The following is a 25,922-nucleotide window of genomic DNA, read 5'->3' on the forward strand; positions in this document are numbered from 1 at the left end:
GAGCCGTGTGAGGCTGCGGGAAAGGCCAGCAGAGCTCTGGAGGGAGGTTACTCTGCACATACGAGTGGAGAATCATTCATCTATTTATTCAACAAGAGTTTTTCAATCATCCATTATGCGTGGGCATATAGTCACCAACCATCACGTAATAACTGAAACTAGAGGCACAGATGGCGTGACTGAAGGAAGAACCCTGACGTTTGAAGTTTTCCTTCTTAGCTCTTGACCAGCTTGGACCCTGGGGCCTGGGCTGCCCTGTCTTGGTGGGGAAGGCTGATCCCTACCCTGTGTGCTCCGTGATATCTTAGTCTGGTTATGGGAATACGTGACTTCCCATGGTCTCTAAGCGGCCATTGGCCAGCCCAGGACTTTACGACTCAGTGGAAGTGGTGGGGGTTTCCTGGGGTTGTTCTTGTCCTTACACCTAAGTGGCTTTGGAAATTGTTTTCACCAGGACGCAGCTGCAAATTCCTTGAATGGAAGCTGTATGAGTCTCCTGCTGTTACCATAACAACTCACAACAAATTTAATGGCTTCAAACAACACACGTTTATTATCTTACAGTTCTGTAGCTTTGAGTTCTGACACGGGTCTCCCTGGGCTAAAGGTGTGAGCAGGGCTGCCTCCTTACCTGAGACCCTAGGTGAGAATCTATTTCCTTGACTTTTCCAGCTTCTAGAGGTTGCCCACATTTCTTGGCTTGTGGCTTCCTACCTTCATCTTTGAAGCCAGCAATGTTGTGCTCTCTGACCCTTCTTCTGTAGTCACAGCTCCCTTGGACTCTTCATTTCTAAGGACCCTTGTGATTACACATAGCTGGGTAATCCAGGACGTCCTCCCTAGCTTAAGATCTGTTGATGAGGACCTTAATTCCATCTGCAACCTTCCTTTCCCTTTGCGGTATAGCCTAACATATTCACAAGTTCCAAGATCAGGACCTGGGCATCTTTGAGGGCCGTTGTTCTGTCTACTATCCAAACTTCCAGGGTCTCATTGATGAGACCCTTCCTCCCATGTGGCAAGGGACAGAGAGGCACTTTGGTCGAGCTGAAGAGAGAGATGTTTTTCAATTATTTACTTTTCCATTATTTATATTGGTCGCAACACAGAGGCTACATGGCCTTTCCTTTTGTGAAATCCATGCCAACTTCTAAACTCCACCCTGGATTTAAGATGTAGCTAAATCTTAACACAGAAACCAGAAATACAACCACTTCCCACTAATATTTATAGAGGATTTTGCCGTTTCCAAGGTACCTTCACAAATATTTAACCCTCACAATAGCCCCAGTGGCAGGTGATTTCCCCATTTGACAGATGAAGAGATTGAGGCTCAGATGAAATGAGATCACGCATGTGTGGTGGCCAGAGCAGGGCTGACTCAAAGGAGGGACTCAGTTCATGAAACCAATGATCTGTGGATGAGTAACCACAGGTCCTCTGGGACCAGAGTTCATGGTCTTTCCACCTCACCAGAGCTGCCCAAACACAGAGGACAAGCAGCGGGAGCAGGAGCGGATGGTGCCACCTGCCCGGGTGGGTGAAAGAGGGTTACAGCGATGGAGGTGTGTGGAACACCTGCCTGTGTTCTCAGACTTACTGTGAAGAGCCCCGGCCTCCACTGCCAAAGACTCTGAATTAGTAGGGGTGTGTGTGCATGCCCACGTGTGTGTATACACACACATGTGTGTGAGTATTGGGGGGAGTGGAAGCCAGGAACCTGTTTTTGTAGTCACCCTGGGTATTGCTGATAAGGGGGTCTGGGAGGCCCATTTGGAGGCTCATGACCTCGAGTGCACACTCTGGAGCCTGGAGCCAAGAGGTGGAGTGGCAGGAGATGGAGCAAGGTACTGGTCAGGGGCCAGGTCGGAGAACCTGTGTTGACTGTGAGCCTTCCAGCAAGTCCTGGTCCCTCTCAGGGCCCCAAAGCCTGCACGTAAAATAAAGAGTCTGGATTGAGAATCCGATCCTCAAATTCCTTCTGGAGAACTCCACTGATTATTAGATTATCATTTCCTGTCTACCAGGACTGGGAGCCTAGCTCAACTGGGAGGTGGGAGGGGAAGTCTGAGCTAGGAGGTAGACAGTCTTGCCCGAAGGATGTAAACCAGTGGGGGCACAGGGAATCAGAGCCTGGCCTCAGGGTGACAGGGCTTCAGAGAGAGAGCGGGAGCCACAGGGCGGGGCCCAGGGAAGGGGCTGAATGAAAGGATTTGCCCGGGGCACACTTGCTCCAGAACAGGAGTTGGCAACCTTTCTCTGTAAAGGGCTGGACGGCAAGTATTTTAGTCTTTTAGAGCAAATATTTGCAGCCCATACGGTTTTTGTCTTAATGACTCAACTCATCCATCGTAGAGAGAAAAATGTGTCTGTGTACCAATCAAACTGTATTTCCCAAGCACAGCGTGAGTTGAATTTGGCCCTCAGGCTGTAGTTTGCCAATCCCAGATCTAGGTAAACCTACGTTCTGTTTGTCAACTGATGCAGCCTTTAACTGACTCTCAAAGATGGTCAATCACACCATTCAGCCTTCCTCCCTTCCTCCAAATGGTTAGAAAGGTCTAGAATGGAATTCACAAAAGCAGCGCTGAAAGCCCTGGATTTCTCCGGTTTCAGTGATCACATCTATTGATTATTGAGTTTCTGATATGTGCTGGGCCTTGTAGCAGTTCTCTGATCCAGAGAGACAGGTATTACTAACTCAGGGAAGGGCTGAGGCAGCCAGGGGCAGAGTGGAGAGTGTCAGGAAACTGCTCTCTGAAGTCAGGCAGACCTGGGTTCAAGTCCTGGCTGCAACACCTTCTAAATGTGGGTTCTCCGGACATTGCCTATCCTCACCAGGCATGATCTGAGAAACAGGGATAATAACATTTGTTTCATGGAGGTTGTGGCTTGGCTAGCATAATATAATCGATAGGAGGCACATCCCACAGCACAGAGTGAACTCAACAAATGGTTTTGCCAGTTGGCCATGATGAGATTTACTCTCAGCTCTACTGATTTCAAATTCTTTGTTTTGTCCTCTGCATCACACGTTTCTCCCCTCAACAGGGGGTTCTTAGTGGAACCATTCCCTTGGCTTCTGGTATCCTTATTGGCTCATTTCTTTCTGAAGCCCATCTAGAAAACAGCTGTGAGGCTACAAGCGGAGCATTGTCCCGTGGAGATGAAGCAGGGTTTCTGTGTGGCATCTCAGGGGGCTAACCAGGATGATGCCCTTGGAGAGCAGTGACTCTGGGAGACCAGTGGGAATATCCACCTCTGATGACTCCGTAGACATGGCCACCTTTATCCAGGGAACGGACCCTGTAGTGGGTGGCGGCTTTGTTTACAGGTCTGATGGGGTTGGTTACCTTCACCCTCTTGTCTCAAGCCCAGCCATATGGCTTCCCCTCAGAATTATCTGCTGGCAGCCTTCATACCAGGCAGACTTCCCCTTAATTCTCCATTAAGAAGAATCCCAGAGAAATTGCCAGGATTTTCCATTTTCTATTCTGGACAACATTAACTTTCATTCATTCGCTACCAGTTCATAAGCTATTCTCTATGGATTTTTTCCAAAGTAATATGTTATGTCTTGTTTTCTCCTTGTTCCTTCTTTCCTTCTTTCCATCCGTGCATCCATCCAAGCTTTCAAAATATAATTATGTGTCAAACACCATGTTACAGACTCAGGGAAGCAAAAGTCCCAGCTCCACTTTCAGGGAGCTCACAGCCTCGTTGAGGAGAGGTAAGGGGAAAGACAGTTAAAATGTCATGTGAAAAAGGCTGTTCCATCCCAGGCAGGGCCGTCAGGGGAGGCTTGCTGGGGTGGCAGAGGCTGGCAGGGAGTCTTGAAAAGTGAGTCAGAATTGCTGCTCAGACAAGAGCAGACAAGAAGTGATACGCGTGTGCCTGTGTGTGTGTGTGTATGTGTGGGAGCACCTATGTTGAGGATGCTAAAGTAATGAGGGACATTCCAGAAATGGAGAGTCATGAAGTGGTGTAGCTTTATGGGGCCAGTGCACAGGGTTTATATGGCTGGAGAAAGGGCCCTGTGGTGAATGTGGCAGGAGATGGGGAGAGAGAGATAGGCAGGGAGCAGAGTGGGAGAGGCCTCGTTCCTGCCTCAGGCATGGGAGGGGGCTTGGCCGGGTCGGGCACCATGGGAGAATTTTAAGTTGGAGAGTGACAGGGCCAGGTGTGGGGCCGACTGAAGCAGGCTAAGGAAGGAAAGGATTCCTTATGTTATGCCTCCTCACAGATATTTTTCTTCAGTGGAAACATGGCCGCCATTATTGGGCACCATGGGAACCGTTTGGCTCGAGGAAAGCATAACCCTGCAGCTTTGTGAAACTCGCAACCTCAAATAGGCCCAGTTGTCTCATTTTAAGAAGGAAGAAACTGAGCCAAAGGGGTTTTCCAGTGATATTCTTGGAGAGATAATTGAAGGATAAGCACCCAGTTGTTGCAGTGGACTTAAGCGTCTTTGAGACCCACTTGTGGGGGAAGGGTGATAAAGATTGAGCCGCCACTTCATTCTGGCTTACTCAAGCGTTGCTTTGCGTGGAAAAGACTCTTGATGTCAAAGACGGAGAGAAACAGAGCACACCTTCCTTGAGCATGGTCTAGAGGCCGGAACTTAGCGAGCTTATTGCAAAAGTTCGTTCCCAGCTCTCCTCTTTGTGCCCTGTCGCCTGGGCCCGGGGTGTGGAGGAAGGGCCCCTCGAGCTGGCTGAAAGGTTTTGTTTTCCTTTAGCAATGAATCTGGAGACCGCTTGAAAAAATAGTCACTGTACTGGGGTTAAAATACTAGAGATGATCAACAACCTGACTCATAGAAGTAATGAAACTCCTCTCGCTGTGGGAGGATATTAATTGCTCGAGGCAGACCGGAAAACACGTCTTTCAGTTTCCAAGATGTGTTTTGAGTTTCTGATTTACTCACAGATGCCATGTATCTATGCAGTCTAGAGATAGCAGTTGTTAAATCAAGACTGGCTCCACTCTGGCACGTCCCACACGTTTGTGCTTATGTCTTTGTCAAAGGAAGGTGCTTGAGTTGGTGGATGGAGAAAAGGCTTTGGTTAGGAGAGAATGGAGCTCAAATCCCACCTCTGTCACCATGCCGCCTGGTCAGCCTTGATCTTGAACGTCAGTTTTCTCCAGTTTAGAATGGGGACGACTATTTTCTCATAGGGGTGTGAGATAGCACATTGAAACTCCTGGCACTGTGCTTGGCATTTCCTGTAATTTTACTTGCCACTGCCCTTTGCAGAAAAGCATGCTAAGGGGTCATGCATGGATGCCTGGAGGCTCAGCTTTCTCATCCGTCAGATGGGGATACAACACTAACTCCTGGGCATGCTGTGTAATGTGCATGATGTGCCCAGCAGAGCACCAGGCACATGGAAAGTGCTCCCAAGAGTGGGCAAGCTTTCAGGTGCCATCTTCACCGGGTCACAGCTCACTGCTTCTGGAAGTTACTTGGCAAACTCTCAGGAACACAACCCTGACCCAAGAAAGAAAGCACAAGGGCCCTCTTCCTCCCACCCCTTCTCTGAGCCATCAGAACCAGCACGGCCCAGTTCACGTGCTTTCCTCAGGGCAGAGCTCTCGGACCCGGACTTAGAACTCTTAGGAGATATGCGTCTCCCCAGTTTGAGTTTCTGGTTTCTCAGCCCATGTCATGTTAGAGGAAGCCAATCAGGAGGGATGGAGTGTTAGAATCAGAAGGGCAGAGCGCTGGCAATCTGCACATGTGCAGGGTAAGCGCGGGGGCAAAGAATGAGGCGAGGGAGGCAACCAGGATGTTATTGCAAGACAGAAGGCTGTCCTCACTCTCGGGGTCACACTTGGTATTTCTGAGTAAATCAGAAACCCAACAGCCTGACAGTGAGGGCCTATAAATCCTGTGCTCTGGGCGTCTCTCTCACCTCACCCTGGTCCCAGGTCTCAGCAACGCCATTAATGCCCAACCAACAGGGAGAGGCCGCATGAGTCAAGTGAGATGGTGCTGAATTGTTGAAATTGCCCGCAGAGAGGGGCCACCCTGTTTGGACAGAGTGGATGTTGAGGTTGGCTACAAGGAAGGATTCCCTCAAGTGTAAAAATAATGACCATTTGTTGAGCACGTATGAGTCGCGTTATGATATGTGCTTTCTGTACAGCATCACTACACTCCAGTGAGATAGTATCATTAATCCCTGTTTTACAGAGGAGAAAATGGAGCCTCAGAGAAGTCCAAAGTCATTTAGGTATAGTGAGGAGACTGACTTTACCCAATCTGTCTGACCTCAAAGTTTTCACCCCCGCACTGTGCTCTGCCACGTCCCTAGCTGTGGGAGGTGTCCTTATGGTGACCTGTGGATGGACCCTCCTCTTTCACGTTGTTCTCCAACCTCACCTCATGCCAGTCTCTCTTTTGTCTGCTCAGCTGTAGCTTCGTAGCTAGCTGTGTTTGGCTTTTTTCTTTCCATTCCTTGAATAATTCAAACTCACTCCTACCTCAGGATTTTGCACTTGCTGTGCCCTCTGCCTGGAATTCTCTCCTCCTAGGTCTTTGCCTGGGGTACTCCTCATCGTTCAAGTCTCAAGCATCACCTCTCCGAAGGGCCTTCCTCATCAACTTGCCCTCCTCATCTGCTTCATCTTCTCCACATCTGAAATTCTTGTCTGACACCCTGTCATCCTGCTAGCGTGCCAGCTCCTGGAGAGCAGGAACCTTGTCTACTTTCCTCACAGCTTATCCTTGGTTCTTAGAGCCTGACGCACAGCGGATTCTCAATGGGTGTTTGTTCACAGGATGAACTCTTGAACTAATTTCAGGATTTCACATGCCCTGTGTGTCGTGAGGTTGTAACTGTAAAAGGGTCTTGTCTTTAACACCACCCCTCTGTTTACCTTTTCTAGTTCAGTGTCCTGAAGGAAGCTATTTTCAGGATGAGCGATGTATTCCCTGTCCCGTTGGATTCTACCAAGAACGGGCAGGTGGCTTGGCCTGTGACCCCTGTCCTCTGGGAAGAACAACTCTTTCTGCGGGAGCCTTCAGCCAGACTCACTGTAAGTTCTCCAGGGTCCTGCTTTGAAAGAGAAACTCTGCAATGTGACAAAGACACAGCCGGGTGTCTCAACCTCAGCACTATGGAAATTTGGGGATAGATAATTCTTCCTTTTGGGGGGCTGTCCCATGCATGGCAGGATGTTTATTTAGCAGCATCCCTGGCCCTTACCTATCAGAAGCCAGGAGCATGCCCCCACCGCCAGGCTGTGATAACTAAACACGTCTCCAGACATTGCCAAGTGTCTCTTGGATGGGGGGTAAAATTGTCCCCCATTGAGAACCATTGAATACACAGCATAATAGTCAAAGGGGCCCATTTGTGAATGTCAATACCCTGTCCTGGTCTAGCTCACACATTTTACCTGTGTAGTCTAATTCTATCTTCCCAGCTCCCCTTCTGGGTAAATATTATTGGCACAGCTTTACAGATCAGAAGGTTATGTCTCAGATAAGTAATTTAGCTAACGTCACTCAGCTAGTAAGTGACATAGCTGGCCTTTGATCTTGGTATTGTCTGATTCTGAAACTTCCGATTTTTGTAACTCAGCCTTATCAGATTGAAAAGTGGAAGACATTTTCCACCTACAGTCATCGCCGCCGTGTAGCTCATATTCCCGTGCTGGCCCTGTGCATTTGTAAGGACTGTGTGTACCTGTGGCCTTCCCATATGTCATGTGATTTCCCTTGGCCTCGTTACTTAGTAGTCACCCGGGTACTGTCGGGTTTTTCCTAACAGGGACCCAGAACTTGCCTTGTTGCGCATCTTTTCATGTTAGTCTGAAAATATGTCAACATGAGGCAAACCACTATTGCTTAAAATCTGAATAGTGTTTAGAATTTTAAAGTAATCAAAAGAGATCAAGTCACCGTCTCTGACCAGGGCAGTTTCCTTCATCAGGAGAGCAGTGGTAAAAAGGCAGAAATTTCAAGAAAATAGAAGGAAGGTATATTCTGGGCTGGAGTCTGACATTCCTCCTGGAGAAGAATCTCTTCCCCAGGAACACAGAGTGTCCTTGACATGTGGGCATCACCTCCAGTTTGCACACGTTGACTCCAGTCACTGTCATTTGAGATGACTTGAACGCTATCACACTGCCAGTGGAAATGCTTTCTTAGAAGGGGATCGATGCGATGCATGGATCCTTGTTTATGGAGGGGAGCTGGAGAAATGGCAGGGAACAGAGGACGAGGCTGAGGCTCGTCGGCACCAGCCAGACCCATTTCCATCCCCGCTCTCCCTCCTACTGGTAATGTGACCTAGGCCAAGTCACCTTCCTTCTCTGAAGTCAACTTCCTCATCTATTAGATGGGACTGAGGATACCTCTCTCCTAGGGTGGTTATAAAGCGTGTCTTAGTCAGTTTGGGCTGCTGTCTACAAATTACCATAGGCTGAGTGGCTTCAACAACAAATGTTTATTTCTCACAGTCTGGAGGTCCAAGATCAGGGTGCCAGCATGGTCAGGCTCTCGATGAGGGACTGCTTTCTGGTTATGTCCTCAGGGGACGTAGTGATGGCCCAACAGCAAGCCTGGACATCGTCCTTTGGTCAGGTGACGAGTTTTAAACTAGAGAGTGTCTGGCTCAGACATGTGACTTGGACGTCTGATCAACAACCGAGAGCCTCAAAGTCGGAAGGGGAGGGGATCCCTGAGGCACATCCTTGATTCTTGTGTCCATCTCTTGGTCCCAGGCGTCACTGACTGTCAGAAGAATGAGACGGGCCTGCAGTGTGACCAAGACGGCCAGTACCGAGCCAGCCAGAGGGACAGGGGCAGTGGGAAGGCCTTCTGTGTGGACGGCGAGGGGCGGAGGCTGCCATGGTCGGAAACCGAGGCCCCACTCACGGACTCCCTGTGTCTGAGTATGTGCAGGCCATTAAATCAGCCAGGTTACTGGGGAGAGGGTGGTGCTCTCAGGGCTTTCTAGAAAGGGAGAGACGTGAGATGTGTTTATCTTCAACTTTTTATTTTGAGAATGTTTAATCTATGTAGGAGTTGAAAGAATAGTAGGATGAACAAATACCTGTCACCTAGATGCAAAACTTGTTAGCATTTTGCTCTTTCTCTCTTTTATTTATCATCATTGGAAAGTAAATTTCAGACCTCATGAAACCTCACCCCTAAACACTTCAGCGTGCATGAGAAATGAATTAAAAAAAAATTAACCTGCTGAGGTTTCCTTTCTTGTGGACAGCTTGCCTCCGAGAAGCTGGTCAGCATTTCCCTCAGTGGGATGTGGAGGGAAGACATGAGTGCCAGACCTGGTTCCATAATTTACTTGCTGGGTGACCCAGAGCAAATAGCTCAACTTCTCTGATCCTCAGTCACCCCAGCAGCCTCCTGAGGGTCAACCTCATCCTACAAAGACAACAGACATTCAGTGGGCGCTCCCCTGTGCCAGGCACAGCTCTTCAATGAGATAATGGCTGGGAAAGTCCCGGGTGAACCAACAGATGTCCTGCAACATTAGATGCGATGGGAGTGGGATCAGAACCAGTTTAGTCCCCCTGGTGCCCTTTACTGCCTGCGTAGTCTTGGGCAGGTCAATTACCTTCCACAGTTTCCTCTTCTGTAAAATGGGGATATTAATGCCTCACTTGTGGGGGAGTTGAGTGAGTCAGCAATGCCGTGCCCAACAGAGGTGACAAGGATTTCAGAATGCTTTGAAGACTCATGAATACCAGTTGCCTTGTTTCCTTCTCTGTTAAACAAGGAGCCGGCCAAGGCAATCTGTAAGGTTCTTTAATTCCGTCCTCTTCTAAGGCTTCAGGACTCGGCTCCACTTTTCTGCAGAGTCACCTTCGCTGCTCAAGGGCTTGTGGCTTAGCTTTGCACCCTTGACGTGTCAGGACAAGCCCTGGCCGCCGGCGTCTCTTAGATTCTGTGTAAGGAGAGGCCTGGCATACACGGGCTTACTATGCGCCAGGCCCGGGGCCAGGCATTTTATGTGGGCTGTCCCTGTCAACTTCACAGAGGATCCCAGGAGTGGATATTCTTATCTATGTTCTTATCAACAATTTAGTTGAGGAAATTGAGGCAAAGTATATTTAAATGACTTATCTTCATCACGTAGTCAGGATACAACACACTTAGAACTTGACCCGGTGTGTGTCTGACTCACAAATGCATTCTTTCCATTGCACCAACCTGTGTTTCTACTAGTTCATCTGCTTCCTCGCCAGACACACACGCGCACCCACACATGCACACTTGCATGCACACATAACACACACGCGCGTGTGCACACTTGCACACATAGCCCGTGTGCTTTTTAGGGAAGTGGGTGCAGTTAATGACATAAAATATCTGAGAAAATCCAGGTGAGAAATTTCCATTTTCTGATGCTCAGAATAATCATTTCCCTTCTCTAGCAAAGTGCTAATGAATCCCAAGGATTGTGTGTGTGTGTCTGTCCCTGGATAAACTGTAAATCCAGTGGAAGTCGTATTATTTTCTTTCCCCATATTCTTCCTTTTGGGCAGAAGTGGCGATCAGGGGAGTTAGAGATGGAAGATGCTCTAGGAGTTTGGGTAGGCAGACCTTTGCTGCCCTTCACCCATGAGGGAGAGGGTGTCCACAGAGGGGAAGGACTTGCCCGGGGCCCTGGTGCTTCCCGGCCTTTCTGGGATTGCCACCCACGTGCTTGCATTGACCCTGGCCCTCTTTGCATTCCTGTGAGTGGCTCCCCTTTGAGGATTGTAACACGCTCTTTGTAAAGCTTTCATGGCTTGTTCCGCCCTGTTCGTCCAGAGCAGAAAGGAGTTTAATCAGTGGCATCAGAAGCGTTTATGGGTAATAGCTCAGCTTTGCCGACTTCAGTGACGCCTCCCTGAGATGCTGCCTTGTGAATGCCTCCAGGTTGCTCCTCAGCGGCTTTGGGTTCTTATGCAAAGCTCTGAGCTTAAGTTTCCCTCTCTGGATGTGCAGGAGGATTTCCATGTTAACACGCTGGCCCCCACTGGCGTGCCCACATGACTCTTCTCAGCATTCTCCGCACTCGCCTTTGAGAGAATCTTTCTCCCCGGGGTGGAATGAGGGTCTAATTTTTCAGCTTTTGTCCTCTTGAGAAAGCAAAAGGCGTATAGGTCAGTTATATAACCCCCCAAACAGGTACCTACCTGAGAGGGATTTGCCCTTCTCCACCCCCACTCCCCCGCCTTTGTCCAGGCCTGGTTGTCACCCACATGGATCACTGCCTCCTAACTCCTCTTCCTGCTCCAGTCTTGCTTTTCTCTGATGATTTTTCTAGAATGCTTCAGAGCAATTATTCTAAAGGCGACTCTGTTTATGCAATGCCCATTAAAACTCTTCAGTGGCTCTGCATTGCCCTTGGGATAAGTAAAATCGAACGCCCCAGCCCCCTCCCCAAGCTCTAGCCTCATTAGACAGCAGTCTCCTTGGGGGCTAGAACTGTGTCTTCCCTTTTGTTCTAGTCTGTAGCAGTCAGCGCTTGTTGACAGAATGAATGAATTGTTCCAGTTATGTGGGCTTCTTCAAAACCATTTCATAAAGGTCTTCAAGGAAGGAGATGCTCCCACCATCTTATTCCCTGTGGCCGATTTTACAAGCCCTGGTACTTAGGCAGGGTGTCCTTGCAGCGAGCAAAGCGACCTGGCATTTACTGGGTTTGTACTGCGTACTAGGTCTTCATGCTGTAATCCTCACAACCAGGAACCTGGGCTCTCAGAGATCGAAACGGGCACCAGGACACAGAGCTGTTGAGAGGTGGTGGCATCAGGGCTTGAACCTACTGCCTCCCTATCTTGGTGCCCTCCTGCTGCAGCCTCCTGGCAGTCCTCTTCTCTCTATTGCCTGTGGTAAACCCTTTGTTTACTCACAGTTAGTCATTTACTTACTGCCCTTGGCCAGTGGAAATATTTCAAGTTTGTCTTCCCTTTAACTAGATCCAATTTTCTAATTCTACTGTTTGTTGACCTGTGTCAAAGGCTTCAGATATCACGTCAAGTGCCCAAACAGAAGGATATGCCTGCCATCAGAATCATGCCATCTTCATAATGTTCCCTCCAGGTTTCCTGGTGTTATAATGATCTTGACAGTCATTCATTCATCCATGCATCCATCCATGCATCCATCCATCCATCCTTCCATCCAATAAACAGGAAACTATGATCTCTGTCATCATCTTAGCTAGTGAGAGTTCAGATATTCTCAAAACATTCTCCTTGTCTTGGAAGGAGACAGGTACATGTATAGCCATGAAACACTGTGTAAGAATCATGATCAAATAGGGTGACGTGCTCTGATGTTGACATTCTATGTTTCCCCCAAGACATTTGTAAATATCTGCTAAGTAGAAATTTGGTATGAGGGAAATTATACCAACAGAACGTATAAATCTGCAAGCAAACTCAATATTCCATGGAATCATTGCAACTCAGTTCATAGATTGTTTCTGTTCTGTTTGGCAATGGGCTTCTTCATAGAATGCTACGATGTGAAGATCTCTATCACCAAGGTGCCCCTTTTCTGAAAACCAGCAGATTCTTTACCTGCATTTATGGCCACTGGGAAGACTTTAATTGGAAACTGAAAGAGGTCTCAAGTTTTCTTTAGTCTCCTAGAGTGTTGTGAGCTTCTGGTCTATACCGATCAAGACTTAGGGACACTGGGCTGCATATAGCATGGTGTTTGCTGGACTGGAGCCTGAAGTCTCTACAAACAAGATGCCAAGGAGCATAAAAATAAAAAAGAGACGAAGAGGTGAGAGCAGAAGTCTGAGTAGGGGCTGAACGCATGAACCTGGCAACTTCAATGATCAATGTGGAAGCGCCACTTTGTAAAATTAGATTTTTTTCTATATCAACATTTTTGAAGCCTTCTATTATATTAATACTCCCCTCTCCCAGCCCCATCCCAAAAAGGAATTAACTTTTTTTCCACACTTACTATGAAAGCTGAGAAAAGATTGATTTGGGTGGTCTTGAAGTTATTGACGTGTTGAAAACCAATCTAGACACAAGTCCCTTTGATAAAGAAGTAGATGTGTATGAGAATGAGTGCTTCTGAGCTTATAGTTACGTCGGCTCAAAACTGGTACTCATGTGCTTTGGGGCTTGTTTTTTGATTGTTCCCTGCAGCGTACTGACACCTTTGGGCGCTTTGGCTTGTAAAATGAGTCTCATTCCTGGAGAGTTACCCACGGTGCTTTTTGCTCAGTTGGTGAAGAGTGAGTTCAAGTCTCATAGCCTTGAGACAGTTTCTTTCTTTTTCTTACCTTGTCTGGTTCCATAAGCATGCGACGATGTTATTCCCACCAGACAGGAGCTCAGGGGTATTGATGGTAACTAGAAAATCAGACGGTAATATAAAAAAATGCTTGAGCCACATGGCACATCTTCAGATTTACATGAACCCATATGCACGTTTTATTGGTATTTTTTTTGTAAAACTTACCTCTTTCTCCAGAAAGAAGTCAAGTTGTTTTATAGAAAAAAGTCTTCAATAAAATAATTATAAGATATACTTAGCACTCAAAGATAAGGAAAGGGAAATATAAATGTGATAGAAAATCAACATCAATGAGAAAAAATGAGTTATAAGGACTAACATAATATTACATTTTCTCCTTACTTCCCGACAATGAGGTAGGAAAAGGAGACAGGGTAAGCAATAGCTCTCAGTGTTAGATGTGAGGCAGATGCTGGAACTACCTTAGAAGGGCATTTCTCCCCTTGAGACGTTTTTGTGACCAAGGGCTGCGAATGTGAAATCATTTCTTGGCCTAAAACTTTTTTTGGCTTCTCTGCAGATGCCCACTACCTTCAGAGTCAAATTTCATAATCTGCTTTTCTTTTAGTGATGCAGAAATTTGAGAAGGTTCCAGAATCTCAGGTGCTCTTCAATGCCGACGTTGCTGTGGTGGTCCGGTCCAGAGTTCCTGATTCTGACTCTCCACTGATACAGTGCTTGGCAGGTGAGGGGTGGTGGCGAGATGGGCACATGGAGAAAGGTATAGAAATAAGTTCTACTGATCTTGCAAGACAAATCAAATAAAACCATTAAACTATAAAGAAAAGATATACTTTATCAAAAATGCTTTGTAAATCAATTGATTTCCGAAATGTACATTTGACCTATAATTTTACTTCGGAGTTTTTGGAGCGTCTACTATATGCCAAGAACAATGCTGCACTGAATGTTAGGAGCAGAAAGAAGGGCACCAGTTCCTTATAGAGATGTTTGTCCGGGTGGGGCAATATGGGTGTCTGTTTTAACTGTGAAGCCAGAGAGGGATAAAAACAGCTACCATTTATTGAGCATGTATCTTTACAAGGCTTATCTCGTCATCCTACAATCGTCCATGAATAGTCACTGTTGTCCCATGTTTCAGATGAGTGTATTTGTGTGGGTGTATTTGTGTGTGTGTGTGTGTGTATTTGGGGGCAGGGAGTAGGGGTATGTGTCCATCTGTCCTCAGCATCACCTGAGAGAGACAGGTGGGTGACTGGCCATGGTATTTGCAGACTGTGCGTTGGATGAAGCCTGTAGCTTCCTCACAGTGTCCACGGCGGGATCAGAAGTCTCGTGTGATTTCTATGCTTGGACAAGTGACAACATCGCCTGCATGACTTCTGGTCAGGTGAGTTGTGGCAGCCATGTGGCGGTCCTGCCTCTTGTCCACTCTACGTCAGACATAAACTCTGATTGAACCGACACCAGGCCGATCACGTGATGGAATGGGATTGTCAATAGCTGATCCCATGTAGTCTCCGTTTCTTCAAAGTGATGAGACTTTGGGAAATTGAAACTGCAATAGACCAGTGAGGGCTCAGGATGAAGTTGACATAAGGAGCATTGATCTGAGCAGTATCAATCAGTATCAGTTGTGACAAATCAGTCAGAAGAGAATTGCAACGATGAACACTCCCCTTCTGTTACCCACCAACTTACCTCATCAGGCAGCTTGGGCACTGGATGCGACAGGACATTGTCCAGAGCCCTAAATACTATCTGTCATGCTGAGTCCCAGACCCCACCATTCCCTTCCATTGTAGAAGTAAATTTGATTATGGTTTAGAAAGGAAAAAGTCAAATATTAGTGAGAGCCACATGGAATTGCTGTTTCTATAAGTCAAAGCTGGTAGAGTATTGACAATTTCATGGTTCCCATGATTTGGGACAGAAGGGGATGCAGTGAAAAGCAATTCTCCTGTCTCCTAGCTCCCTAACTCCTACCCACATGCCAATCTCCGTTTTCACTCTCCAGTTTCTCCTGGATCCTTCCGGAAAATTTCTATGTGTTTAAAAGCATCTTTTGTTTGTTTTCATGCTAATATTTTATAATACATATTCTTCTCTACCTTGATTTCCCCACGTATGATTTAACTTTCTGCATCTGAAAAAAGGAACCTTGTTCTTTTTAATGGCAGCATACCAACCCATTCTATGGATGAACACAATTTGTTTCTCCAGTGTTAAGGGCATGCAGATTTGTTAGCAGTTTTGCAGTATCACCCACACTGGTGCATTGCATGCCCTTTGTCCATGTACCTGTGCTGGCGTGTGAGTGTGTATTCATAAGCGACATCCTGGAAGGGGCATGGAGGTTGGACTTCTGAATTTTAGGACTCAAGCTGGGGTCTGTAGTTGCAGGATCTAGAGGAGAGGCAGAGAAGGGTCTTGGATCGGATCTCAGCTCCGTCACTTTGGGGCTGTTAGACGACGTGCAGTTTCCTTAGCCTCAGTCTTCTCATCTGCAAAATGGAGTCTTTAACTGGCAGGCTTCTGGTGAGGATTCAAGGAGCTAACCCAAGACATGCAGTAGACTGTTGAAGAAATGCTGGCTCCTGTAAGTTTAAGGGTAAAGCATTTAGGGGAGCATGACAGTGGCCTTTATTGTTTCCACAGTCATGATTCAGACCTAATGTAAGATGTATCAAGGGGGAATGGGTGTCTTGAGTCGGGGGGCGCTAGGCTTGTAGGGGGTGACACTCAGCGAGAATTCACCGTCATTAACATCAGGACTGAGCACATGGTTTTGGCATTGCCCTCCTCTGCTGTCCGGCGGTGCAGACCAGCTCCATTTATTTGTTTTATGGGCTTCCGGGCGCTGCTCCCTCATCTTAGCTGGTCCATGGTGAGTGATTCTGCTAACAGGACACCTCTGTCCAGACTCCCTCAGGTCCCTTGTGATGGAGGGGTCTGAAGGTCACAGCTGCCACTGTGTGTCGCTGTCAGTGACCGTGGCTCCCTAGGTGACTGCCAAGTCATGGGGAATCCCCGATTTAAAGAAAATCTACTTCTGTTTTCCTAAGGGATCAGACCTAGCTTATAGAATTAATAATAATACAAAAATAACTGGCATTTACTGAGTGCTTGCTAAGCACCCGGCATTTCTCTGGCAAACGTATTGGGTTATTGATCATTTGATCCTCCGATATCTGACAGCTGCTTGTTTAGTAAGTGTGGATTTCAGTCTGCAAGAAATACAACACTCCGTTTTTTATAAAAAAGCAAAAAGGCGCGAATTCTACCTCCAACTCCTCAACCCATGAGAGACCCTGTCTTGCCAGGGCAGTCGTTAAGAAGGTGCTTTGGAGTGGGGCTGCCTGGGTTCGAGTCCCAGCCCCATGACTTGCTCGCTGCCGTTTCGCCCCCTGGTTCCTCAGGGCCCCCGTCTATGATGTGGGGTAATAGGGGCAGCCGCCTCCCAGGATTGCTGTGAGGACAGGAAAAGCTCGCAGGACAGTTTCTGCTGCCAAGCCAATGCTCAGTGACCTTTGTTACAGTTGTCACCATTGCTGTCACGTGGTTATCCACACATCACGTCAGCGGGAAGGTCCATCTCAACCATCAGTGAGGCTCCTCATCCCAAGGCACAGGCAAGGGGGTGTTGACCACTGATCCACACAGCCCGGTGCTGAGGCTGCAGTCCCAGCGCTGCTTCAGGCTCCACGGCACCCTTGTGTCTGGGCCAGGCTTAGGTGGAAGGAACTCTTGCCGAAGCAGTGGCCCCAAGCTTAGGGGTTTAGCCCCCCAAAAACTTCCCCCACCCCTGCCAGGGCCTGACCACAGACAGGCCGAGGGTTCCTCCTGTCTGAGACCCTCCTCAGTCGGCTGGAATCTTTCCCCTCAAAGGCCCTTCCTCCTCCCCAGGCCATCATCTGTCCGTGAGTTCAGGCTTTCTAAAAGGCAGGGAGAGCTGTTGCCTTCGCATAGCTTTGCCTTAGCCCCTGCCCTCCCCAAATTCCCACAACCAGGAAACTCAAAGTCAGGCCTTTGAGGAAGAAGGCAAAATAAGGGGAAAAAACACAGATTGATACAGACTGATTTATCCTTCCACGCCCGCACGCCAAGAGTGCCGGCACTAGTCAGAAAGAGAGATCAGAGGTGAGTGAGAACGGCAAGACCTTTGGAAGTCTGACCTCCTTGTTTCCAAGCTTAAGAACCTCCCCCTGGTCCTCACGGGATGCCGGCCATGAGCCTCCCAGGCCTTCCATGAGCTGCCTCCTGCCTCCCCCTCTTCTCTCCCCGCTTCCCCTGTCACGACTGACAGGCCCCGAGAACCACTGGACCCAGTTCTCGAAATACCCGTGGAATTCCGGGTCTCCATTTCTGCGGTTTGCCCTGCTTAAAATCACCCTTCTCTTGTTTCCACCTGACGAACTCTTACTTATATATCAGTACCCCACCCAGATCTACTTTTTCTGGGAAAATTTTCTTGCTCCCCTTTCTGGATAGAATTAATCACTCCCTCTTCTGTAATTAACCTCCTCTCTAATTACACCTATCTTTCCAGCTAACGCTCTGGGCTGGAATTTACTGCTTCATGCCTGTGTCCCGCCAATGGACTGGGAGAAACTAACGAGCAGGAAATGTCTCTTTTTTATCTTTGCAGCCCCAGGGCCTACCTTTGGTTAGAGTTTGATGAATGTTTGTTGAATTGAATTCTTATATATCACAGGATGATAACGCAGCCTCTTTCCATCTTCAGGATCGAGAAGCGTTGGGGAACTCGGAGGCCACTGGCTTTGGAAGTCTCAGGTGCCAGGTGCAAGTGAGGAGCGGGGATGGAGGCTCTCTGGCGGTGTATTTGAAAAAGGGTAGGTTGGCCGAGCTGGATGGCTCGGGGCCTCAGTGGTTGACTTGCTCAGTGTTTGGAGCTGCTTTCCAGCAGGGCACATTTAGGGAGGGGCCAGGCTGCCCCCAGCCCAGGGGACGGGGAGGCTCATTCTGCAGGTGAGGAGCTAAATTGCAGAGCAGACACAAAGGCTGCTGGCAGAACCCAGCAGAGTCCAGACCGTGTGCCCCATGCAAGCCCATGAGGCTGCCTGGGAGGTGGGGAGCATCTCCACCTGGGGTATGGGTTCTAGGCTCCCTGCAGCCCCCCTCTAGGGCCTTCCCACTCGTGGAGCCTCACTCTTCTCTCCCTTTGGTCTCCACCCTCCCCAGAAGTTGTCAGACCTCCTCACAACCAGTCCAAACCTCCAAGCCTTTCTTTCTCATCGTCCTACACATAGGACATCCTCCAGCTGCAATGTGCATGCCCATTATCTGGGGGCTTGGAAAAATGCAGATTCTGAATCAATAAGTTGGGGTAGAGCCAAGATTCTGCCTTTCAAATAACCTCTCAGGGATGCCAAAGCTGCTGGTCCCTGGACCACACCTTGAGTAGCACAGGTGTATCGTATTTTACAGCTTATAACTCACTTCCCCATACATCCCTTCATGCCACCCTCACAGAAATCCTTGGAGGAAGGCAAAAACGGGATCATAGTCCCCATTTTATAGATGAGGAAACTGAGACTTGGAGAGATTAAGAGAGTTGCCCAAGGTCACACCGCTAGTAAGTTGGGGAGCTGGGTTTGAACCTACGTGTGTCTGAATTCCCCTGCACAGAGGGCCTCCGAGAGGGCGAGCAGGGAAGCCCTCCTTGTCTCTGTAGCACGTGTGGGAGAAGTGGGGAGTCCCCCTGAATCCTACGGCCTGTGCACTTCTGCCCTGTCCTGCTCGCCTCCTGCCTCCTCTCCATCAGGACCAAGAGAGGTGACAGCAATGCAGGGTTGTGAGCCCTGGGCCACGACAAGCTGTGACACCTTCACTAGTCACTGCTCCCCGGGCCCTCATGTCACGGAGTTAAGGGTGAGTGCGCTGGACCCTCCAGCCTGGGTTGACCCCAGCTCTGCCATGCACAGGCGGGGTGATCCTGGGCAAATTCCCTGAGAGTCTGGGCTTCCGTGATTCCTCCTTAGTTAAATAGGAGCCACAAGTGAACCGAGGTGATCAGCAGGTCAGAACGAGGTGATGCCTGGGATGCTTTCAGAACAGCGTGTGGCACTTGGTAAACAGCAAGTGCAGGATGTCTGTGCGATCATTTTCATTCTTGCTAAAAAGTTTCCTGATGACCTGAGGCCATGGCTGTGGACCAGAAGACAGCCAAGGGGCCTGAACAAGGATTTGGGGGTTGGAATGAAGGGTAGCAGGTGTGTCATTCTCTTAGGTCCCTAACTCAGGGCAGGTGGCCTAGCTCCCAGCAGCCTCAGACTTGTGCTGTGAACAGCTGGCAGCAAGTGGCGAGGATGCCAAGGCCCAGGCACGCAGCCTCAGCTGACCTTGGTGGCAGTCCTCAGCAGGGATGAATGATTGTGCTTTTTTGGCTCTCGTCCTCCTTTCACCAAATGCCTCCATCCTGTCTCCGGGGAGGGTTCCCCTGGGAGAAGGGAGTCCAGCAGAGCTCGGATTTCTCTCATCTGTGCCCAGGCTTACTCGAATTTCTGCCCCAGTGTGTATTCCAATTATTTTTACTATCCATCTTTAAAAATAACAGAGATTATTTTCTAAAAAGGAAAACCACAATAAAACAAGTAACTCCTCCCTAAAATGTTCTTTAAAACCATACCTTGGCCTTTCATCACATTTTTAAAAAATGCAATTGTGTTTCTTTTTAAGTGTTAGTTTTTTTTTTTTTTCCTTCCTCATCTCCTGAAAGTTATACTTAGGGAGAAGATTGCAAGGGAAATTGTGAGGCTTCCTTGCTGCCAAACTAAATCAAGGGCAGAACTGTTTTTTGCTTTTTTTGTTTTATTTTGCTTTTTTTTTTTTTTAAAGTGGAAGGTGCACAGATTCCGCCTTTCTGGATCCTGGTGTCGCAGAAAGAGAAGGGAGGTTGGGGCAAGCTGGATCTGGCTTCAGACTCCCGCCTCTCTGCTTACTAGCTCTGTCTCTGATCAGGAGCGACTTCTTTGTTTTGCTTTCTGTAAAATGGGAATAAAATGTCATAGCTGAGGAGGAAAGGACACAATTTCTGAAAGTCTCCATCGCAATCTGTGGCACCCAGTAGGTGGTCAAGCACGTCCCTTCCCATGCCTGGCTTTAAGTGACCTGGAAGAAGGGACAGCTTGATCCATCCTCCTGTGCCATCCTCTGTCTAAGCCCACTTACAGTCTGTGGCCTTGACTCTGGAAGAGGAGCCGTGGGATTTTTCAGAATCAATGGAAGATGGTGCCCGAAGGTTCCTTTGAGATTGTCTAGCCCGACACCCTCGTCTCACAGATGAGGTCCAGACGGAGGAAGCAGCTTGCTACTACATCAGGGTGGATCTGGGGACTTCGGGGCACGACCTCCCCTGACTGAAGGGTCTCCCAGACCTGCTCATTGTCCGGGACTTGACCATTGCGTGGGTCAGCTCAGCATTGCCACGTCCCATAAATATTTACTGAGCACCCACAGTGTGACACACACTGGGGCAGGCGCTGTGGTTGCAGCTGTGAACGAAACACACAATCACTGATTGATGAAGGAATCCATCCAGCAATAAGATCATTTCAGAAGGTGATGAGTGCTTTGAGGAAAATGAACAGGACAATGGCGTGAAGATGGACAGGGGCTACCTGGAGTCTCCGTCCAATTCATAGAGACAGCAAGGAGAAGAGGCTACTAGGGGCTGGGGGAGAGCGAGGGGGAGCTCGTGTTTGGTGGGTGCAGAGTTGATGAGAAACCTCTGGAGATGGATGGTGGTGATGGTTGCACAACAACGTGAATGTACTTAGTGCCATCGAACTGTACACTTAAAAATAGTTAAGATGGTAAATCTTATGTTCTACGTGTTTTGTCACAATTAAAAAAGGAAAAGAAAGCTGGACATGAGCTGCCTTAGGGTGCCCAGGAAAGCAGCTTCAGAGAAGGGGACATTGGAACTGAGACCTGAGGATGAGAGGAAGCCCACTATTCAAAGCTCTCAGGGCTGGTGGGCCTCCATGCAGGGTGAGGTGGAGGATGCCAAGGTGAGCCCTACAGCCCTACAGCCCTACAGCCCTACAGCCCTACAGCCCTACAGGCCAGGGCATCCCCGTCCAGTAGGATTTTCTGCAGTGATGGAAATGTTCTATAAATCTCTGCTGTTTAAAATGGTAACCAGTGGCCACATGTGGCCGCTGAGCGCTTGGACTGTGACTATTGCAACATAAGCTTTGATGCACTGGGATTGACATTTGAGTGGTCACATGTGGCTGGTGACTACTGCATCAGATGGCAGGGAATGGCTGCAGGAAATTGCAAGCTGGGGGGGGAAACAGACACCATCGCAAGCGGCTTAAATACAGGGGAAAGGGCGATGCAGCCTTGAGTAGAGGTGTGAACAGAATGTAAGAGAGAGTGATGAACTCCAACTGTAAAGATCTGTGTGATGGACCCTTTAAGTTAAGCTGGGCTTTGGTGGAGGCTGGGCGGGGGCTTTGCTGGCACCGTTAGAGGGCATCAGGCAGAGGGGGCTGAGTGAGCCAGTGCTGGGAGGAAGAAGATGCAGGCCGTTTGGAGACCTGCAAAATATCTGCTGAGCATCAGCTAAGTGCCAGGCTCATTGCTCAGCCTTTCTATGTACAGTAGATCTTTTTATTTGCACAAAATTCATGAGGATTACATTCTATCATCCCCACTGTACAGATGGGAAAGCTGAGGAATTAGGAACTTGCTTGCTGGGGGTGCTGCCAGGGTTTGCAGTCAGGTCTGCCTCATTCTTAAGCTTGTGCTCCTGGGTCCCACACTGTAAGCCTCTCTGCTACCTCTGGGTGTGCAAGTCGGTAAGACCTGGTGAACTCCTGGGCTGGCGGGAGGTCAGGGTAGTGAAGAGCACAGGCCTTGGCATCCCTTCTGCCACCCACCAGCTGTGTAAACCCAGGCAAGACAGTGCGCTTGTTAAGGCTCTCCATCCTCAAATGTAAAATAGACATCATAATAGGACAGACATTTTGGCTGGACTGCAATATATATATATATATATATCCCTAAAAAATCTCATGTTTGCAATATGATGCTCTAAAAATACAAGGCTATGGGAAAGCTAGAGTTAGGGACAGGCAAAACCCAAACCATGCCGTTTCTAAACAGAGGACTGACAAAAACAGTTACGATCCGATTTGGTTTAAAAAAAGACGTTGAGTCCATCCCCAAGAATTGCAACAGTTAGTGTAAAAGGCGAGGTGGCCTGATGTGGAAGAGTGTAGGCTGCTGAGTTATAGAGACGAGGACCAGTTGCACAGAGAAGGGAAAATTGGAATCATCACTTTGGAGACAGAACTGGTGGTGTCTGAGGCAAGAGGAAGAACGTGGGCCGATGGGCGTTGGGTCCAGTCCCGCGTTTCTCTGCAGCTTGCTACGCTCCACTGAGTCTGTGCGCTGCATTCACCCTGTTTGATGGCACAAGGAAATGGGATGTTGGGGAAAACTGTCAATCTACCAGTGCAGCTGCAGCGTTACGGCCGCACAGCTTCCTGTCCACCCCGTGTTCAAACCACTTTGCGTTACAGTAACCCCTCTGATAGCAGAGCAGGCGGAAGCTAGTGCACAGGGCAGTGAAAATGCACCGCAGTCACGAAGGTAAAGCACCTGTCACGGTGTCTGTGTATACAGTTGGAGCTCAATAGGTAGTTGCTGGTAATAATAAAAATAGTCATAAATGCCAGTTCTCCACACATCCCCTTGAGACTGTCAAAGCAGTGATGGGCGTGTGTCTGGCTCTGCCGTCAGGTTTGGGGCTGTGGCCATGGCCGAGGCGGGCTCCTCGCTCTTCATACACAGGCACGTGCAGAAGTTTCATGGCACAGAGAGCATCTCGTCTTGGACCACGCACTGCCCCAGCACGATGAGAGGGTCCACTGTCGTATGACCAGTGACGTCTGGTCAACTCTGCATTGTTTTGAGATTTTTAAAAAATGCTTTCTGCTTTTTCCCCAGGCCAAGAATTCCCCACAGCTAGTCAGAAAAGCTTCCAAAACACTGGTTTCCAGAACACGCTCTCCGGAGTGTACAACCCTGTCGTGTTCTCAGCCTCAGGAGCCAATCTGACGGAGGCCCATCTCTTCTGTCTTCTTGCATGTGACCGTGATTCGTGCTGTGACGGCTTCATCCTCGCGCAGGTGCAAGGAGGTAATGTGGCATGGAGGGCCAGGCCCCTGTACCACGACCCATGGTCGGACAAAGGACAGGGACTGCATTGGGTCACAGAAACTGGGATATATGGCATGGGGATGGCTGTGGGAAGTTGCAGGCATGAGGTGACCCCATCCACAAAGAAGGTGATATTTGCATACACAAAGTCAGGGACAAGCCGTGACCCTTTCAATGTGTCACATATGTGCAAGCCACTACACGTTGTAATCATTGTAATACTGATATTCTCCTTACTGCTGTCTTCAGGGGAGGCATTGGGAGTTCCATTTTACAAACTGAGAAACTGAGGCACAGAGAATTAGAACCCTTTACTTATAGTCACACAGTTCTCAAAGTGATGGAGCTGAGATTTGAGCCCAGGTGTATCTTCAGCAGCATCTTATACTACCTCTGAAGCCTGGGCTGGCCACGTTTGGTCAAAAAATGGCAATTCATTCCCATCACCCGTGATCGTTCATTCAATGATTATCTGTTGAGTGCCTATTGTGCGCCAGGTCCTGCGATCAATAGAACTGGAATTTTCTGTTCTTTTGCAATAGAAATAAATCCATGTACTTGGCTACATAACCTAGTGGTTGAGAAGGCACTTTAGCGTCAGACAGACCTGGGTTCTAGTCACTGCTCTGCCACTTTCTGTCTGTGCAATCTTGGGCAAGTTGCTTAAACTATCAAGTTGCAGTTCCTTTGTCCGTAAAATAGAGAGAATGATAATTCCTCTTTGACTACTTGTTATAAAGATAACAGGTGCAAAATGCTGGGCGTGGATTTGGCTCCTGTGTCTATTAACTTAGTTGCAGGGAGACTTAACTATAACCAATTATGTGACTTCGTGCATTCAGCTTGTGGAGAATTCTGAAGATTAAAAAAAAATCGAAGTAGTCATATAGGTCTTTTTTTTTTTTTTGAAGAAGATTAGCCCTGAGCTAACTACTGCCAATCCCCCTCTTTTTGCTGAGGAAGACTGGCCCTGAGCTAACATCCATGCCCATCTTCCTCTACTTTATACATGGGATGCCTACCACAGCATGGCTTTTTGCCAAGCGGTGCCATGTCCGAACCCGGGATCTGAACTGGTGAACCCCGGGCCTCCGAGAAGCGGAACGTGCTAACTTAACTGCTGCGCCACCAGGCTGGCCCCCTATATATCTTTTTATGACCCTCGCTTTCAGTCAATAATGAGCTTTAATTGACCACCGTATATGTGCAATCTAATGTATTAGGGGTTGGGAATAGATGAAAGGAGCTTAGAGTCTGGCTGGTGAGGCAGGGGTACCGTGAAAGGACCATGACCGTCACTCCTTCATTCGGGCTGTCACCCAGCAAACACAGATTGAGCCCTACTCTGCACCAGGCTCCATAGACAAGGCAGCATGAGTGTCGAGACCATTGGAGCCTGGGAGGACAAAGGAGGGAGATACCAAGGGGACTCGGTGGTCACAGAGGGCTCAAGGGATGGGTAGCATTTAGATGGCAAGGTTAGAGAGAGAGTCTGGACCAGAGCGTGCATCCATGTGAGCTGAGCGAGAGGCAGAGAGACTCCGTGAGTTCTGAGGACTATGAACCGTGACATTGGGCTTATCGGTAAGCAGGTGTTTTTAAAGCACCCACCATATACGGCACGCAGGGCTGTGGTCAGCTCCAGCATCCGCTCATCCTGCCCTGCCGAGGGCTAACCTGCCTCTGGAGGGCAAAGCGCATCACTTCCGCCTCCTCAGGGGCCTCAGTCCTCCCTCGTTCCTGGTCTCACCCTGTGTGCCATCAGCCGGTGCCCCTCACTGTCTCCCCGTCTCTACTGTCTGTGTGTTATGTTAAGGAGCATAACACAGTGGGGCTGTTGATCTCGTGGCTTCCCTCTAGCTCCTGTTCCATTTCTCCCCTTTGCCACCACAGCCAGACCCTGCAATCTGAAACTCCTTCTCTTCCCAAAATGCTGCTACCTGCCCACCAGTCACCAGGAGCCCCATCCTGTCCTCCTTGGCCCGAGTGTCTCTGGTTGTCGACCCTATTGACTGCTGCCCAGTTCTTTCAGCGCCCCTCTCCCGACTTCCAAGACCCCTTCTCTTACCCAGGCTGCTCCTTCCATCAGCGTCCTGAGCTCATTCCTTAGAGGTTAACTGTACAGGTTTTGCTGTCTCCCCAGCTGGTTCTCTGCTCTGGTGAGACCTCTCAGCAGAGGTCCAGATCCACACCCTCATCTGCTGTCTGGATGTTGCCTCTGGGTGGGCCGCGGGCATCTCAAAGTCAACAGGGCTCTAAATGAATGGATAGTTTTCACCCAAAACGAGCTGCTTCCCTTATGAATCCCATCTCGGGGAAGGTCACTCCAGCCATAAGCCTGGGAATCGTGCTGGATTGCCCTACAACCTTCCTTCCCCTTCTCTAGTTCCTCGCTCTGATGTCTTGTTGCTGCCTCCTCATTATTTTGGGGATTGAGTTTATTCCATCCTCACCTCCGCTGTCTGTATTTAGGCCT

At 48.7% G+C, this 25,922-nt stretch overlaps 1 protein-coding gene across 1 annotated transcript in view; it reads left to right on the forward strand.

Annotated features, from left to right (window-relative positions):
* The window catches only part of TG (thyroglobulin), a 243,372-nt gene that overhangs the window by 42,748 nt on the left and 174,702 nt on the right, over positions 1–25,922 (forward strand). The window contains exons 20-25 of the mRNA XM_070632069.1: positions 6,892–7,041; positions 8,734–8,904; positions 13,860–13,976; positions 14,527–14,642; positions 17,997–18,105; positions 23,234–23,425. Of these exons, the coding sequence (XP_070488170.1) occupies positions 6,892–7,041; positions 8,734–8,904; positions 13,860–13,976; positions 14,527–14,642; positions 17,997–18,105; positions 23,234–23,425 (855 nt within the window). The remainder of the gene's footprint in view (positions 1–6,891; positions 7,042–8,733; positions 8,905–13,859; positions 13,977–14,526; positions 14,643–17,996; positions 18,106–23,233; positions 23,426–25,922) is intronic.

Source organism: Equus przewalskii, chromosome 8 (genome assembly GCF_037783145.1).
Source record: "Equus przewalskii isolate Varuska chromosome 8, EquPr2, whole genome shotgun sequence".
NCBI lineage: Eukaryota > Metazoa > Chordata > Mammalia > Perissodactyla > Equidae > Equus > Equus przewalskii.